Consider the following 16,710-nt stretch of genomic DNA (forward strand, 5'->3'; position numbering starts at 1 on the left):
ACAGTTTTTCCTCTGTACATGCAGTCCAATCTCAGTCTCAAAACTACTGGAACTGCATAAATCCTCTGTAATATTAGATGTGACAAATCCAGTGAATATTTTTCAGCTTAGCATAAAGAAGAAACATGCTCACAAGACACTGAAAAAGGTACCTGAACACTGAAAATGTGACAATTGAGTATGTCTATGTCAAGAGGTCTAATTCCTAATTTGCATACACTTGTGGTAGTTATATTGTCTATGTAAATAGAAGAGAAGTACCTTGCGAGGCTGTACTGAAACCCAGGGTTGTTCTTTCATTTGATCAATCTGTTCCCAAACCTTTGAGAGTTCAGACCAGACACCTTTGAGATCCTGCAACTCTTCAAGGGCTACCTGTAGTAAAGAATCCATCAAAAATCAGCAGTTATTCCTAATTTCTTCAAAGTTATTAGCATGGAGGAGTTAAACAGAATGCTTTTAATATGTCTAAAACCTTCAGACAGCTCGTCAGTTCAACAGAACTGCAATAGCAAGTGACCAAGATGAGATTTTTGCATCTCAGGTCACATAACTGTTTCAAAAGAATAAGACAGACATAGAAGAGATCACGATCTCTTAAGGCTAGAATTGAACCAGTGTGGAGATGGTGTCCTGATACCTATGCAGCACAGGTTTCAAGTCCCTCTTTTAAGGGAGAGGATGATGGAACTGAAACATTTTTATCCACAACTGACAAGAAGTTATGTGAGCAAGTTGTACCTGAACACGCTCTTCACTGCCACTGAGCAGTCCTGTATCTGTCAGTTCCAGAGCCTCCTTGGCCTTCGCACACTTCTCACGATCATCCTTCAGCCTGCCGAATTTTCCTTCGTAAATGGTAAGAGCTTGAAGAGCCTCTTCTGGACGCAGATTTCCCTAAAGTTTGCATGGGATACATTAATTCAATAATCCTACAATCAAGCTGAATGCAAGTTAAAAGTAAGGACGAAATACTAAATGTTGGTTTGTCTCATTATTTCTCCATTTCCAGTTTTCTGACAATAAGGCAACATACTAGTCCAGAGTAAGTCTCATTCCAATTTTACATGCAGTTTTAGGCTTTATTAAAAAGCACTTCGGGGAAAAAAAAAAAAGCAAAAAGCAGCTTGCTTCTGAATCATCCTACATGCATAGCTCTGACATATCCCTTGTTTCAGACAAAGCTCTGATAGTCACTGAAGTCATCTTTCTTTCTGCATTTAACAGAGGCTTATGTTTTAAGGGTAAATTTCCCTCTGCAACCAACCCCAAAAATCAACACATTGACAAGTTATTATAGAACCCTCAAAAACACTTCTACCATCATCTAAAATGAAAAACTGCAAAAAAAAGAGCATAAAAATAAACTTAGTACTTCTTACTGAATGTAGAAAATCTACCTCATTTACTGAATATTATTCATCACTACTTACTGTTACGGGCTTTGTTTTCTCCCAGTCTGTCAGCAAGTCAGTTGTTCGGCTCTCCACTGCACGATCCTCCTGAACTATTTTCATCTGCAAATTTGCTACTTGTTGTTGAATGGCAGAATCTTTTCTGCGCATAATGTCATTAAAGGCACCCCATTCTCCTTCAATGTTGTCAATGTACAGCCAAGAGGAAGGAAACTGGAACCTTTGTTTCTCAAGCAAGCGCTGACCATTGCGATAAAGCTACAAGAGACAGTGGTTGTAAGTTAAAACGACAAAACTAACTTTAAACACAAGGTTAAATACAAATGCTCACTACAGAGCTTATCAAATTCAAGTCTCCTTTTAAGAGAACTTGAATATCATAAAGCTGCACCTTAAGAGATAAGCCTGACATTTCTACAAGTAAAAATCATAAGCAAAACAGCATACCTCAACTTGCTTTTCAAACTGTTTGATTTTACGTTTCAAGGACTGCACGTATGTGATGAATGTCACTGCGTCTGAAGTGCTAGCAGTGTCCACAGAATGCTGTTCCAGCTCTTGACGGGACTGTGAAGGGCACAAATCAGTGTTTTAGCATTCTAGAACAGTTGATCTGAAAGTGAAAAACTTGAAATAAGGACTTATCTTACCTTAGAAATTTGTGAATGGAACTCTGTCATATTCTGACCAAGCATCTGGCCAAACTTGCTGAGCACTTCCTTGTGCCAGGAGTCATACTTCAAGTTCACCTTTGATTGTACCTACAAGTAAATAATGTTACATAACAGTAATTTGTCAGCCTTGTTATTTTTTGTCATATGCCCATTCTGAAATTTAATGCATCTATCATAAACGATAATTACAATTTCTTACCTTGCCGTAGTCTATGACAACAGGCCCAAATTCCTTTCTGGTTTCTGCATTGTCAAATGTTCCTCTTGCCTTTCTTATCTGAACCAGAAGGGCTTGCCACTTATTCAGGTCTTCTCCGAGACGGTTGTATATGTTTTCAGCCTGCATATCCCACAGGCACTGGTACTGCAGCCAAACCTAATTCAGGTATTTCACAATGTTCAGAATCTTTCCAGTACATTCCAAAAGATGCATTTCCCTCCAACCCCCAGGGAAAACTGAAAGTCCATGTTCATTTTAGCTGTAGCATTACACGGTGTCAGCCTCCTACCTTGACATACTGCTCCACTTCAGTCACAATTCCCATGACAGCCGAGTATGACTCCTCCAGAGCTGCAGGGCCATCAGGCATCCTTGTCAATGCATTACGATAGAACTTCTCTTCCTCAGACAGCTCATAATGCACCCCGACCTAAGAACCACAATTATACTTGTGATATACATTCCTTTCTAGAGCACTCAGACGCAGTTCTAGAGCAACACATTAACATATCGAGCACAATTTATTGCAAAGTGAAGGTAATTGCTCAGACTTAGATACAGCTTCATTACACTTACCTGATACCTCTGACTTTGAATTCTTGGTAGCGACAGGATTACCATCTTCCAAGAAAACATTTCTTGGTAAAGTTTGTATCTACACTCTTCAATTGGTGGATTCAAGTATATCACCTGGTTGGTTATTCTTAGTTCATGTACAATGTTCTGCAGAAACAGTAAAAGCAATCATTTTTACTGGCAGATACTACTACATGTAGACAAGAATTTTGGACTTCAAGTAGCACTTCTGAAAAATCAACTTGCACTTAAATGGGAGGAGGCAAGTATTCCTCCAAAAACAGATGCAGAAGAAATATATATCTCCCATATAAGTCTCAGAAATAATTTCTGCAATTAACAACTGACAGTAAGAAAAAACCCAAAACAAACAAACAAAAACCCTAACCTAAAAAAAGCCAACCAACCACAAAAAAGCACAACACAAGAAAGCTTACTTTGATCTTGGGTTCACCACCAGGCTTATGGCTCACTTGAGGAGCGTCTGTATCCATGTCAACTTCTGCTTTGTCATCTGCTTGACCAAGAAGAACTTGGGTCCAGGCCCGCAGCCCAGCTTGCAAACGAACACCCAGAATTCTTTCAATCTAAAGAAAATAAGACACATTGGAGGAAAAATCTGCATATTCACTGCATGAAGATCTCTGTTACCAATATATTCTAACACTTATGGCACACTATAGCACCTTAAAGAACCAATACCTGAGGGGGCTACAGACAGCTGCAGAGGGACTTTGTACAAGGGCTTGTAGCAATAACACAGGGGGTAATGGCGTTAAATTGAAAGAGTAGGTTTAGATTAGATATTAGGAAGAATCTCTCCTCTAAACATATACTACTCCTTGATCTCAAACCTACCTCCATATCCAGCTTATTGACCCAAATTGGCAAATTTGAATATGAATGAAGATTTAAGTCATCCACAGCTTTCTGAACTCTGTTCAAGATTTCGGAGAAAGTCTTGTGATCATACATGCATGTTTCCAATGATCTCACTTCCAGGTCTATTTTCTCTTCAATAATGAGCAGATCATCCACCTAAAACGGTTTAGGAAAAATGGGATGTTTAGTTTGACAGGTTAGACTGAGACAACAATAATTACGCAGTAATGGTTAATCACTTATCTTTATTTTTATCAATCACCTACTTAACCCAAGAGCTACAGAACTGGTCCTCAGTCATCCAATTTGACTTTTGGATAACCGCACATTTATACTTGAAGTATAAGTACAAATGTAAAAATTTTGCAGAATTTGAAAGATAAAACAAACCTTTTCCTGGAAACTGAAGACAGTCTCTGCTAACCGCTGTACATATGGATCAAGTTTGTATGATTCCCACACCAGTGCAATTCCTTCTGCAATCAAAGCCTGCACCTCTTTCTTCAAGCCAGCAACCAGCAGAGAGATGGTATTACGCTCCTCTACCTTCTCACATGTTCGCTCATACGTGCGGACACTTTCAATGAGAGAAATAGCAAATGGGTAGAGCTGGTTTGCTTGGTGAGCTTTGTTGACAATTGCCAGTGGGACACGGAAGCCAAGCCACTTCAGGTTTCGCACTTCTTTTGAAAGTGTAATTATTTCTGGGAGGAAGTTGACTTTCAGTTTCAGGACATTTCCAGATCGACCTCGAACACGAGTGCTTTCAATGGTGAAAATGCGACCAGACACACCAAGATTGCGCTGCTGAACTTTTCTTGCCCAGTCATCAAAGATCTCCTGAGTGTTGAGCTTCATGCGAAAGCTATCTCCGTCCTGCTTTAGCTTCTGACCTTCTACATGGTTCTCCCAGCCTTTACCAAGGACATCCTCAACACGCTTCATGTAAGCAGTGAGCTGCCTGTCAATCTGTTTCGCCCAAATTATGGAGCCGGACACAGGAGGCAAGTCACGGACGTGGCTCATTTTACAAGCTTGACTCTGCGGGTATTGTACTTTAAATTTGTCATGAAGAGACTCAATGTCATCTTTCACACGCTGGATCAGTTGTGTTTGATATTCACGGATGGCACCGCGGATGTGAGGTCTGACAAACAGGGCATTGAACCGAGAGAAGATCCTGAACATTTCGTTGGCATTCTTTGCTGTACCAAGCTGATCCCTCAAACGGGCAGTTATTCTTGTTTCAACTCTGTCAATCCTTTCATCATAGCGCTTCATTGCTGCCTCCCAGGCTTCTGTACCTTCTTTGGAAACATCTAATCCATCTACTTCCTTAACGTTCTCATAAGCAAGATTGACTTCTTCAATCGCATTAGCATCTGCAGCATCAAAAAGGACTTCTGCTACTTTCATATCCTGTGGTTCAGGTACCTCTCCTTGATTTTGCTGGGCAACAGCAGTTACCTGCATTAGAATCACAGTTTAGTGAGTTGGATGCTTCAAAATTTACCTGGAAATGGATAAACACAGTTTTTTCTAAAAAGCCTTGCAACCCCCACTACAAATTAGTAACAAATCCTTAACAACCTTTCAGTCATGTTTCAGATTTAAGTGCCAGTAGGAATGGGGCAACACAGGTACTTCACAAACTTCCACTGCTGCAGCATAATCTCATTTTCCACTGTGGTTTAGCCAAGCTCAAGGATTTATATGTCTAGACTTGCTGTGTTTATTAACATAAGGATGGTCATGTATTATTCAATGTAAGTCAGAATTAAAGCTAAGCCAATTAGCAGGGGTTTGAAACTAAACTGGTTTTGGAAGCAGACGGTGAAACTGAATGTTACATTAGTTTTGTGTTGGTAACTTCTCTAAGTAACAGTAATGCTCTTGAAGGAGCCACACAGATTTTCAGTTCAATAACAACTTCAAAAAAATTACCTGAGGTCGCAAGACCCTCACAATAACTGCCCTCAGCTGCTCGTGCTGACGCCTGAATTTCCTCATTTGATCAAGACGACTCTGGAGTTTCCTATGAGCAGGATTTATCCGCCACACCATCTTCAGGTTCTCTTCCCTTTTCCTTTTAACGATATCTCTGAGCAGAACTTGTAGCTTCTCATATTCATCATCCCAGGTTTGGAATACTTCAAAGCATGCAACCATCACCTGAAAAAAGTTTTAGAATGGGAACTTCAGCTCCCAAATGAAACGCTTCCAGAAAGTCACTGATCAATGCAAAAATACAGTGACCAGTACCACAAAACCATGAACATACCTTTTCAAACTCTTCATAGGCAACATGCATGAGTTTTCTGGTTCCCAACACTTTAAGTAGCTGAGAACTCAGATCTCTTGAAATGGCCTCCACTAAACGCAATGCCCTCTGGATTGGATATTTTGTGTTTCTGATTTTTCTCAAATGGGTAAATATTGCAACAAGGGCCTGCCTTATTTTGTCCAGTTCAGTAGCAGACAGCAAGTCATTCAGTGGGAAGTCTTTCATCAGCGGATTATAGTCATTCACAGTTTCCAGTGCCTGTTTTAGACCTAAACGAAAAAGATTCTGAATGTAACTTATTTCATTAACCAAATCTGTAGCTGTAACTAGACCAAGGTTCCTCTACCAGTGTTGTTCTATGTACCACAGTGCTCAAATTTTGTAACAGCTTAAGTTCCGTAGGACATTTGTGAAAAATGTTACTGAAAAGGTATTTTACCCGTGTCTGTGTCGAAGCTGACGGTTGCATGAAAACGTTTGCCATGTTTTAGAATATCGAGAGTCAGAAGAACTTCTGGGCTTTCACGTTTTTCCTGAATGCGGTACAGAGCCCGTTCCAAATTTAACCAGAAGCTTATCTCCTGTAATGCAGTGCCTGATGCAGGATCTCGATCTAATTTGGTCACCTTCAAAGTAATAGAGAGAAAGAGAAGGGAGGGAGAAAAGCATTTAATTTACATGCTCCAACTGTAAAAGCTTGCTGTTGCTAAATATAATTGAAACATGTAATATCTGCTAGGTTTTAATAATCCAACCTCAGACAGTTTTGGCACTCATTCTGTGAAAAGTGTAGGAACTGCATGCAACACATGAGGAAGTTTAATTCCAGAGGTCCCGAAGGTGAGTTTTAGGACCCTCATGTAGTATTTTCAGCATGGCCTAAAAACGTCACCTGCCTGCTTTCCTGATCAGTGTCTGTATTCTGGTTAATGACAGATGAGCCAGGCAGGATAACAGATGTTTTAGCTCTCAAGTAAGACAAAGCAACACTGTTCCAAGAGCAACATGTGTTTACAGAGGGAAAAAATCCAGAGTAGTATATGAGATGCTACTTTTGAGTAAGAGCAGTTCTTTTGAAGAGTAACAGGCAGCAGTATGAGATTACAAGATAGGGTTGGAGTAACTGCTGTGATGCAGTTGTGGATGCACCAGAGGAAATAAAAAACCAAACCAACAAGACCTGTTTCTCTCAATCTGCTGAAAAGGTTTTAAGAACAGCTACAAAATTCACAAGATTATTGCCAGTTACTTAAGTCTACTACAATATGTATAAAACAGTCATGCTCTCAGCTATTTGTAGAACAATTTAGACTAGACTCCAAATTTAAACGAAGTTTAGCCTAATTCTAGACTAGATTTAGCCTAATTTAGAATAGTCTCTCTGGTGACTCAGAAAACTGGTCTAGTCTCAGATCTTCAGAGCATCCTGCATGAAGCAACACTTTACCAGTTAAACTGTGAAGAAGCTATACCGTACTACAAAGGTTAGCACTTAGTTGTTTTTCTGGGTTCTTCTGGTTTGTTTTGGTTTTGTTTTTTTACCTTTTGTATTTCTCTAATCCAGCGGTTGACTCCAGACTGTAACTGATTGAGGAACAATGGATCCTCAGCTTTCTCACCAAAGTCTGTAACCTTGGGTTTTTCTCCACGTTCATAACACTGCTTGGCAACATTAGTAATGGTTGCATGAATTGGCAGACTGATCTCTGGAATTTCAATATTCTGCTGCAAATGCAAGAGGCCCATTTCAAGCTCTGCAATCTTTTTCTCAACCGAAGGAGCCATCTTATCTCCGTCCCTGAAAAGGCACAGATATTACTGTATAAGAAGCCAAACCAAAAACCATACACAACACACTCAGGCCATCATCTGAACTGCTTTCCAAGAGTCAGCAACAGCATCATGTGCAACTCTGTGCCTAAACAATTTAACATGACTCACCTTTAGGAGTTGCTTTGGTTTGTTTTGGTTTTTTTTTTTTTGCATTAAACACTTAGTTCAATTCATTAGCACAGAAATGTAGTATTTCTACTGAATTACCTGTCTGCTTTGCCAGATTCTCGGATATAGGACTTGAAAAAGGGAGCAACAGCATTGCTAATGAAAGAGTGTAGTGTTTCATACGGAGAGTCTTCACTGAGAGTGAGCACTCTGAGCTGGGAAGACACTGGTTTGTCGGCATCGATCACTGGTGTACGTTTAATGAACGCCAGGCTGCAGAACAGAGAACAGAGTTACTAACCAATCATTTGGAACTTAAGCAACAGTTAGAACAGCTTTAATCTGACTGCAAGTTTAGCAGTCAAATGCTAATCTGTATCATCATACTTCATAATCTTTCTTCTATGAGAGTCGAATACAAGTCTTCCAAATAAATACATCTTTATACTTCAGCAATCAGCCAAACTGAACTGCCAATAAGGACTCTGAAGCAAGGGCACACTGAAGAGGCACACATTTTACAGAGCTTCAGAGCCCAATATACATCAAGATAAGTGACAAATATTTAAGAGTCAGACATAACTGAATATTATTGAACCCAAGTTGTATCTGTTACATTTGTATGTATGCCAAACAAATAAAACTTTGTTCTTTAACTGCAGAGTTAGAAGTCCTAAGTCTGTTCCTTTCAGCCTCATGACACACCCTTATTTTATCAGAGCCTCCACTCTGAAAAGCTATTGCCCCACTTGAATAAAAATACTGCCTGAAAGCACTAGGTAAATTGGAGGTAAATTTGTAGGTAAAGTAGGTAAATCTACTTGTGCAGGTTTTTACATTCATAGGGTAGAAATGTTAAATCTATTTTACTAATTCACCTGTTTGACTTTATTCCATAATGAATGTCAGTGCTGATACTGTAGGAAATAAACTCTTTTTCCTCTTCTCCTTCATCTCCCACATCCTCTGCAAAAAAATATACTGTGTAAGAAATGCTTCATTTCCAACGCATCTGCCACCCGCTCTCAACCATCTTCTGCTATTATCAGGCTATTTTCTGACCTTTAATTTCCACATCAACTTACTTAACTAAACTAGGTCAAATGTAGCTTTGCAATATCTCTCAGATTCAGAATGGGTTCATTGTTTTTTAACGAACTCCATTAACTTTTTTAGGTTGCTATTAAAAAACAATAAAACATTACAACAAGTGAATTATAACTTGTATTCTGAGAGAGAAATCTGCATTACAGAATGTGCATTTACTTGTAGAGATATGCTGCCAGGATAATTACATTTCAGCAAGAACATTAAACAGCTGCTTTTTTCTTTCAAAGGTGGCTTTGTATTTTCAGACTTTTCCTTTGAAAATGATTAGGAAATTAAGTCTCTGAACAAAAAAACCACCTCTTGACAGAACAAAAGGCCAAGCTATGGGAAGTACTCAGGCATTACCACAGCCAATGCATCACAGATGATGTAATTGCTGTGGATGCAGTGCTGCAATGCAGTGATTTCAGTGCAGAAGGTTACTGCCTGTTGGGGGACACTTTGGACACATTGCAGTAGACTCTCATCCTGATTTCATTCATACCCTCTTAGCAGATACAGCCTCAGGGCGTCACAGTTGTGATCCCGAGGACCAGAAGCCTGGTCAAAGAACAACACTGCACTAGACACCACAGGAACCTGTATGAAAGCTGTTGGCAGGCTGGGTAGCTGGTGATACCAGAGAGCATTTTTCATTACTCAGAAACATGGCTTCTGTTTCATTGTAATCATTAATTTACGTCGTGCTATGTAGTCCACAGACAAGCTTCAGTAATAACATTGCTTTTAACAGTGTCAGAGAAAAGATCTCCATATGCTGGTGGAGGTTCCAGATTTGTTAAGTCTGAAGACTGGTTGCCAATCAGAAAATCCACTCTGTCCAAATAACTGCTATTAAACCAGAAGACACAGATAGAAATGCCTTCTGCGTATTGTAAATCAGTATTTGGCATCTGAAACACGTAATGAGCGTCTCAATTTCTTTTTAACCACACACATACATATATATAACAATATGTATGCCACAAGCATGGAGCTAACTGATCACCACTATCTTTTATTTATCCTTCCAACCTGAACTAAGGATAACTGACTTCATGAGCCAGGCACGGGACAAATGCAGACATCATCTGCATAGCCAATTAATATTCAATGGATTTTCTTTAAATCTTATTGAATACTGTATCATGAATTCATAAAGACAGTTGTTCTTTTGTTCCCTTCTAGAAAATTAACCCCGCTGAAAAAGAAGTCTCAAACTCTGGAAGGGGAAGCAGAAGGATAATCAGTGGAAACAGGCATAAGATAAACAAAGACAGGGTATTTTTAAGCAACATCTTAAGCTTATAGTGAATAGAGAGCAAACAGAAGAACCTCATTTATGCTTCCCTCAGTGAGCAGCAACTGCAGAGCATACATGCATTATGTTAAACTGTGGCTGTTGACATGTTAAATAATGCAGTATGAAGTATGACTATATTAAGATTTGATATATATCTACAGGAATGGAACCATCAGCACACTAGGAGTAGAGATCCAGAAGCTTAATATTAAAATTTGCAAGGTCACGCTGGCAGGCAGGTATTTACATTTACAGACTGCAGGGGCTTGTTTAATAGTAAGAGTCTGCATTACTGATGAAGCCTAGTCGTGTTTTGGCATTGTTCATTAGGCTGCGTTCTGTGACAGTAAGAGCCTATTTAGCAACACATTTGTTGACAATTTTCGAAATAAATGGTAACAGCAGCATGTAAAGAACAAAGATATTCGAGTCAGAGTCTCAGCTTAGCTGCAGTATTTATTTAATGCAGCACTTGATGCGGTTCCGAGCACAAGCAGCACAGCCACCGAGCTGTGGTACCTAAACAAAGGCACTGCAAGGTCCACATCTGCGTTTGTCAGTTTCGGGGTCTCGCTAGTTAACCATGACACGACGTTTTTTACAAGCCTATTCAGGTATAGGGTATTTATATTCCTTTTATCCGAGGTTTTGGCGCTTTAGTTCGTCTCAGTGCCGCTGCCTGCCTCGCCCAGAAGGAGGCCGCTTCCCCAGCAGCCTGCGGCACCCACAGCCGACTGACGAAGCACCTTCGGAGCCTCCCCAAGCAGGGGCGGACGCAGCCGCAGCACGCCCAGATCTGCGCCCACAGCCCCGCCGAGCATCCTCCGGGCCCCAGGAACAAAGGCGGCGGCGGAGGCCGGGCTGGGCGGCGGCAGAAGCGGGGACCCGCCCGCCGCCCGGGTTCTGCTGCCACCGCCCTCTCCGGACCCCGATCCCGCGCCATGCCCGCTCTCTTCCAACCCCGACCCCCATCCCGCGCCGTGCCCGCTCTTTCCCTCTCTCTTTCCCTCTCCCTCTCCCGCGCGGTGCCCGGCCGGGCCGTGCTGAGGCGGAGCGGCCCCGCGGCGGCCGGCGCGCCCCTCCCACCCGCGGCAGGGCGGCGGCTCCGGGCGGCCGCGGCCATTTTGCCACGGCGGCGGCCCCGCTGCCGCCTTACCTTTGAGCGTGGAGCGCTCCACCAGCACCGTGTGGACCTGCGGGTCGGAGAGGAACTTGCGCATATGCTCCAGGGCGCCCTTCTCCTCCAGCGCTGCCTCCAGCGCCGCCGGCGCCTCGCCGCCGTCTTCCAGCAGCAGCGGCACCAACTTGCGCAGGTGCTTCTGCAGCACCGACACGTCGGCCACGTTCTGCACCGCCGAGCCCGACACCTCCATGCCGCCTTCCTCGCCGCCGGGGCCGCCGCCCCCACCGCCGCCGGAGTCAGACATGCCGAGGCAGAGGACACGGGCCGGCGCCGCGCTCCGCCCGCCCCACCGCGCCCCGGCTGAGCCCGCCCGCCGCGCTGCGAGCCCCGCCCGGCCGCGCCGCGGGGGAGCCTGGGACGGGCGGCCCGGCCCGCTCCGCCCCGCCCGCCTCCCTCAGCCTCCGAGCGGCTCCCCCGCCTCCCCGCTGCTTCCCGCCGGCTCCTCCCGCCTCCCCGCGGCCTCGCTATTCTATTTATAGAATGACAGGATGGTTTGGGTTGGAAGGGACCTTAAAGATCATCCGGTTCCATCCCCCTTGCCGTGGGCAGGGACACCTTCCGCTAGACCAGATTGCTCAAAGCCCAACCTGGCCTTGAACGCTGCCAGGGATGGCGCATCCACAGCTTCTCTGGGCAACCTATTCCAGTGCCTCACTACCCTCACAGCAAAAAGCTTCCTCCTCATATCTCATTTAAACCTACTCTCTTTTGGTTTGAATGCATCTCCCCTTTGTCCTGTCACTACATGCGCTTGTGAAAGTCCCCCCTCCATCTTTCTTGTAGGCTCCCTTCAGGTACTGGAGGATTCCCTTCAGGAAATCCTTCAGCAAGGATTTTATCCAAGTGATTTATTCTGGAAGGAGAGGGCGGATCTGAGCGGGAAGGGGAAAATCCTCCCCCCTCCCTCCCCCCACATCCAGGCCTCGGCGCCCTGGCAGCACCGCCCGGGCGAGACGTGTTCTGCTGCTGCCGCCGCCCCAGGACCTGGAAGACAAAGCAGTTCCGAGGCTCATTTGTCCAAATAAAAAATGTTTATTTCACGTGGAAAATTAACCCAGAAGCCTTAACAGATGGCACAAGTGACATTTTCCCACGAAGATAGCAGCAGGCCAACTGCAAGGCTTCTTCAGTGAAGAGCCACCCCCGACTCTTGTACCTCGGGGGGGCTTTATATACCCAGCCCAGCCAGCCCTGCAATTATCCTTTAATGAATCCAGCACCCAAACCATTAATCCCAGTCTTTTGTGAGACTGTTTCCCAAACACAAAGGACACACAAGGAGCAAAAGCACATCACTGAAAAAGGGGACTTTAATTAAAAAGTAAATCTAATTTTTAAAAGTTCTTAAAGGTCTTTTACAGCTGCCACATCCCAGTGTCTTTGACTGATCAAGGTATTAGATGAGTTCAACTAACTGCTACTGAGATGGATGATCCCAGTTCTCTGTGCCCAAATAAGTACCCTCCTCCCCTGGTCCTGGCTGGCATTTGAATGTGTCTTGGAGAGGGGGCTGTGAAGTCCCAAAGCAATTCCACTGACTCCCTAAAAGTACACTAGGGATGGCGGGTGACCCACAGACTGAAACTCCAGTTTTTGCTCATATGTAGGTGGAAAATGGAATGTTGCCCCCAAAAGAGAAGCAAAAACTGCCTTGAACCCCACATACATTTCCTCAGATAGATAAACAGGGAAATGCAGAGACCCTCAGGCCCAGGATCTGTCAGATGTACTGCACAAGAAGGAAGCTGGGGCGAAACATCCTGCCTGGCAAAGAAAGTCCTGAGTTGTAAGCCACTATACAAGTGTAACTCAGCAAAAGTGTCTAGGTCCAGCTACAATACTGGAATCCTGAAAGCTCAGCCACATGCCCTGGCTCCTCCATTTCTACTAAGGGAAAAAGCATGCCATGCTCACATAGGCTCCTAAAGGGTTTATGAGTCCAGTTGAACCTTGACAAAACACTGATTTTATTAAGCAATAGAAACACCAAACCTTCTTGTTTGGGGGAAAAAAATAAGATCTGTTCAGCAAGCAAGTTTCAACCACAAGCACCAAAAAAGATGATTGGTTTTTGATGAATCAAAACCATTTAAACACCTTCCCCCTCCACTAGAAAGGTAGAATTTATTTTTGATGAAGAAAAATAGCTGTAGGTACTGATCTGAATATTCTATTTACAGAATTGTTACTGAGACAGCATTTAATAAACCACTTGCCTATTGCCATTTTCCAAAGTCTAGTTTGCTCACATCTGATCATTCTTCTATATGTAGGTTATGTTTTAGGATAGCTTTTTACATGAAAAAAATAGCAAAATTTTCTAAGCTGAATGAATTCCAAAGCTATCCCATATCTGGTGGTGTCTGATTACTTTCCAATGGGGGGAGAATAAGCTGTTTCTTAAATCCACATAGTAAGTGCCAGCACAGGCCAAGCATCCAAAAACACAGGCTAAATTAACATTGTGGCCTTCGGGATGTTCATTAAAAGGGTGTTGATAATATTCTTGAGCAACTTTGATGCATCTGAAGTGTAACTTTGCATCTCCTTGGAGGTGAGCTCAAGAGATGGTTCCAAGTATTGGCATGCTTGTCCTTCTAAAGGAATCATCACCTACTGCACCAAAACCTGACAGAATATTTGTAGCTTACAAAGTAAGATACAATATTTCATTACTGTTGCCAGGAACAAAAATACAAATAAGGAAAGTTAGGAAGTAAGAAGCAAGCAGGACAGGGATGGGAAATCACAATTCAAGCAAATACTTATATATATTGCTGTCAAATCACAGAGTAAGTAGGGTCAAAAAACCCCCAACAGTAGATTTTAAAAATAGAAATGCACCATGTCTGACAAGACTTCATGGCATAAAGAACAAGTCTAGAATTCTGATATCTAAATGTTAGGCTACTTGCAACTAAAAGCTGGTGTAGGTAAGACACTTTGTATTCCTTTAATCACTTCATCCTTATCTACTGTGCCAAAGGGAATGGGAGAAAGATACCAACTAAGTAAAGGGAAATTGAAGCAGAGACAAGACAAACTAGCTTTTTGCAGAAGTTCTCTTGTGCAGTTAAAGACTATGGAGAGAAAAGGTTTTAGCTTGCTCAGTCAGGGTGAAAATAGTTTGCCTTGATCTTCCACTAGTTAATTACAGATGTCCTTTTCTTGAATACACAAAGGACCTGGCCCTCCTCAAAGGTATGAGAAGCCACTGAAATCAGTCATACAAACAGCAAGACTGACAGTATGACATATATGCCCTACAATTTAACTAAAGATACGTATTTCAGAGAATGAGAACTACGACTTGTCAAGGCAGACAAGATTTCCTCCTGGCAAATGCCATGCAACATATGTAGAAACAGAACCTTTTTCACACTTTATAAAAGAAACAACTTAAGGGAAAAAAAAAGTTTCTTTCCCTATCCTTAATAATAATTTAGTAGTATCTGAGACCAAAAACAAACCAAAAAAACCAAACAAGTAACCATCAGAGCAAATCACTTGCTTTCCCATCTCTAATCCTCTTGCATCTTTAATTCTACAGCCAGGGTACCAGAAAAATTACTATGGCAAACCCTTCATGCTAGCACGGACCCTTTCAGTGTGGTTTTCGCAAAAATATCTAAAATAGCTCAAAGCAATTATGTGAATGCCTTTCTCCCCTTTGTAGTTAAACAGTGGAAGCCCTCTCCCCTTACCACCACAGCTTATGAACCCTGCACGTTGTGTGTGTGCAGCCCTCCCTGGTGTGGCAGTGAGTGCAGTTCCCTCGTGCCTGGGCCCAGGGAAAGCCAGCTACAGTCGTGCTGCTCTTCAATTACGAGGGGAAGGGATAATCCATTACCTTCTTTAGCTCCACAGTAAATCCTCCCTTGGGAATTTCTTCATACAAAAATGTTTAACTACATCAAAGCTTTATTTCATAAGGTAAAGACGGCTCGAGCCAAGTCTCCTCATAGAAAAGAAACTAATCCAGGGAGACAGTGATATGGTAATTAGAATGGCATTTCTTAATTAGCTATACACAGTCAAGAGTCTCCACACTCACTGCACACAGCAAGGACAAGATCAGAGGGGCAGAAATGCTCCACTTTCAGGTGGGTGGCCTGTAATGTGTTCCAGAACATTGGGATAACCTGGAATCACAGTGATCTCCTGTAAGTACGTTTGGGAGGTACACAAAGCAAATCTAACAAACCTCTAAATACAAGCAATGGGTGCTACACCAGCACCTTCCTTTCCAATTCTACAAAGCCAAACCATGAAAGCAATGCCAAAAAAGGTTGTTGGTCAAAGCCCCCAGGCTTAATTCCCTTAGAGAGAAAGGATTAAAGGTCACTTCCTGAACATGCTTGCAACTCAGTAAGGTATTTATATGGGAAAAATGTCAGCATTGTCAGTATTTTAAAAATATTGCATTTTGAGAGATATTTGACCCTAATTTCCTAAAGTGAATGACTGGATTCTCAGTTGTTTCAATATCTAGTTTTTCATTCATGATGTGATGTGTTTACTACTGAGCTCAAGCAGAAAGCCATCTCTTTCAGTATGCAAAGACCTAACTTATAACTCAAATCTTACATTTATAACTCAAGTCAGTAGTCAGCTGTTGATCCCAGGTTCACCCCCAACTTCCCCTCCAACCCTCCCCTCACTGAACGTCAGCTTTATATGAGTTACTTCCTTAGTTCTTTTGAAGACTTTTATGGATTGCAGAGGGAAGACAACTCCTACTGCAGACTTAAGTTTTTCCCTACATCTTTGCCACTTGACCACCTATCACCTACCACAATATAATGCTCGATTTTTTGGCTGCTTTGCTTGACACCTGTCAATATAGAAGTGTTACAGGGGAAAATATGGTGGTATGAAAGGTGCATTTTCTATAATTGTAGACTGGAGTTTTAGCAAATTCCTTTTAGTACTGATTGGTGCTCTACAATTGAAGTCTGTTTTTTCTACTGAATATCCATTATTCCTGAGGGTTTTTTTTTCTTTTTTGGTAATGGCCTTTCCATATTTCTTTTGCTTTTGTGAAATTATGAAATTATTTTCATCTGTACAGCTGACTGTGCAAACAATGATAATCTGAACACACCCCAAACCCCGTGTTAAATTTAGTTTCATGATGAGCAAG

The 16,710-nt window shown here is 42.4% G+C and overlaps 1 protein-coding gene across 1 annotated transcript in view; it reads right to left on the minus strand.

The window, feature by feature from the left end:
- DYNC1H1 (dynein cytoplasmic 1 heavy chain 1) overlaps positions 1 to 11,845 on the minus strand; it is a 45,069-nt gene extending 33,224 nt beyond the window's left edge. Inside the window, exons 1-18 of the mRNA XM_027637564.1 lie at positions 11,541 to 11,845; positions 8,871 to 8,958; positions 8,092 to 8,265; positions 7,594 to 7,849; positions 6,491 to 6,677; positions 6,049 to 6,320; positions 5,712 to 5,939; positions 4,158 to 5,234; positions 3,744 to 3,923; positions 3,323 to 3,472; positions 2,886 to 3,032; positions 2,599 to 2,739; positions 2,289 to 2,465; positions 2,066 to 2,176; positions 1,863 to 1,982; positions 1,434 to 1,673; positions 742 to 897; positions 262 to 375 (exon numbers count right to left, since the gene is read on the minus strand). Coding sequence (XP_027493365.1) covers positions 262 to 375; positions 742 to 897; positions 1,434 to 1,673; positions 1,863 to 1,982; positions 2,066 to 2,176; positions 2,289 to 2,465; positions 2,599 to 2,739; positions 2,886 to 3,032; positions 3,323 to 3,472; positions 3,744 to 3,923; positions 4,158 to 5,234; positions 5,712 to 5,939; positions 6,049 to 6,320; positions 6,491 to 6,677; positions 7,594 to 7,849; positions 8,092 to 8,265; positions 8,871 to 8,958; positions 11,541 to 11,811 — 4,089 coding nt within the window. The 5' untranslated portion in view covers positions 11,812 to 11,845. The remainder of the gene's footprint in view (positions 1 to 261; positions 376 to 741; positions 898 to 1,433; positions 1,674 to 1,862; positions 1,983 to 2,065; positions 2,177 to 2,288; positions 2,466 to 2,598; positions 2,740 to 2,885; positions 3,033 to 3,322; positions 3,473 to 3,743; positions 3,924 to 4,157; positions 5,235 to 5,711; positions 5,940 to 6,048; positions 6,321 to 6,490; positions 6,678 to 7,593; positions 7,850 to 8,091; positions 8,266 to 8,870; positions 8,959 to 11,540) is intronic.
- Positions 11,846 to 16,710: the final 4,865 nt, after the last annotated feature.

This window comes from Corapipo altera, unplaced genomic scaffold (assembly GCF_003945725.1).
Source record: "Corapipo altera isolate COAL_440 unplaced genomic scaffold, ASM394572v1 23, whole genome shotgun sequence".
NCBI lineage: Eukaryota > Metazoa > Chordata > Aves > Passeriformes > Pipridae > Corapipo > Corapipo altera.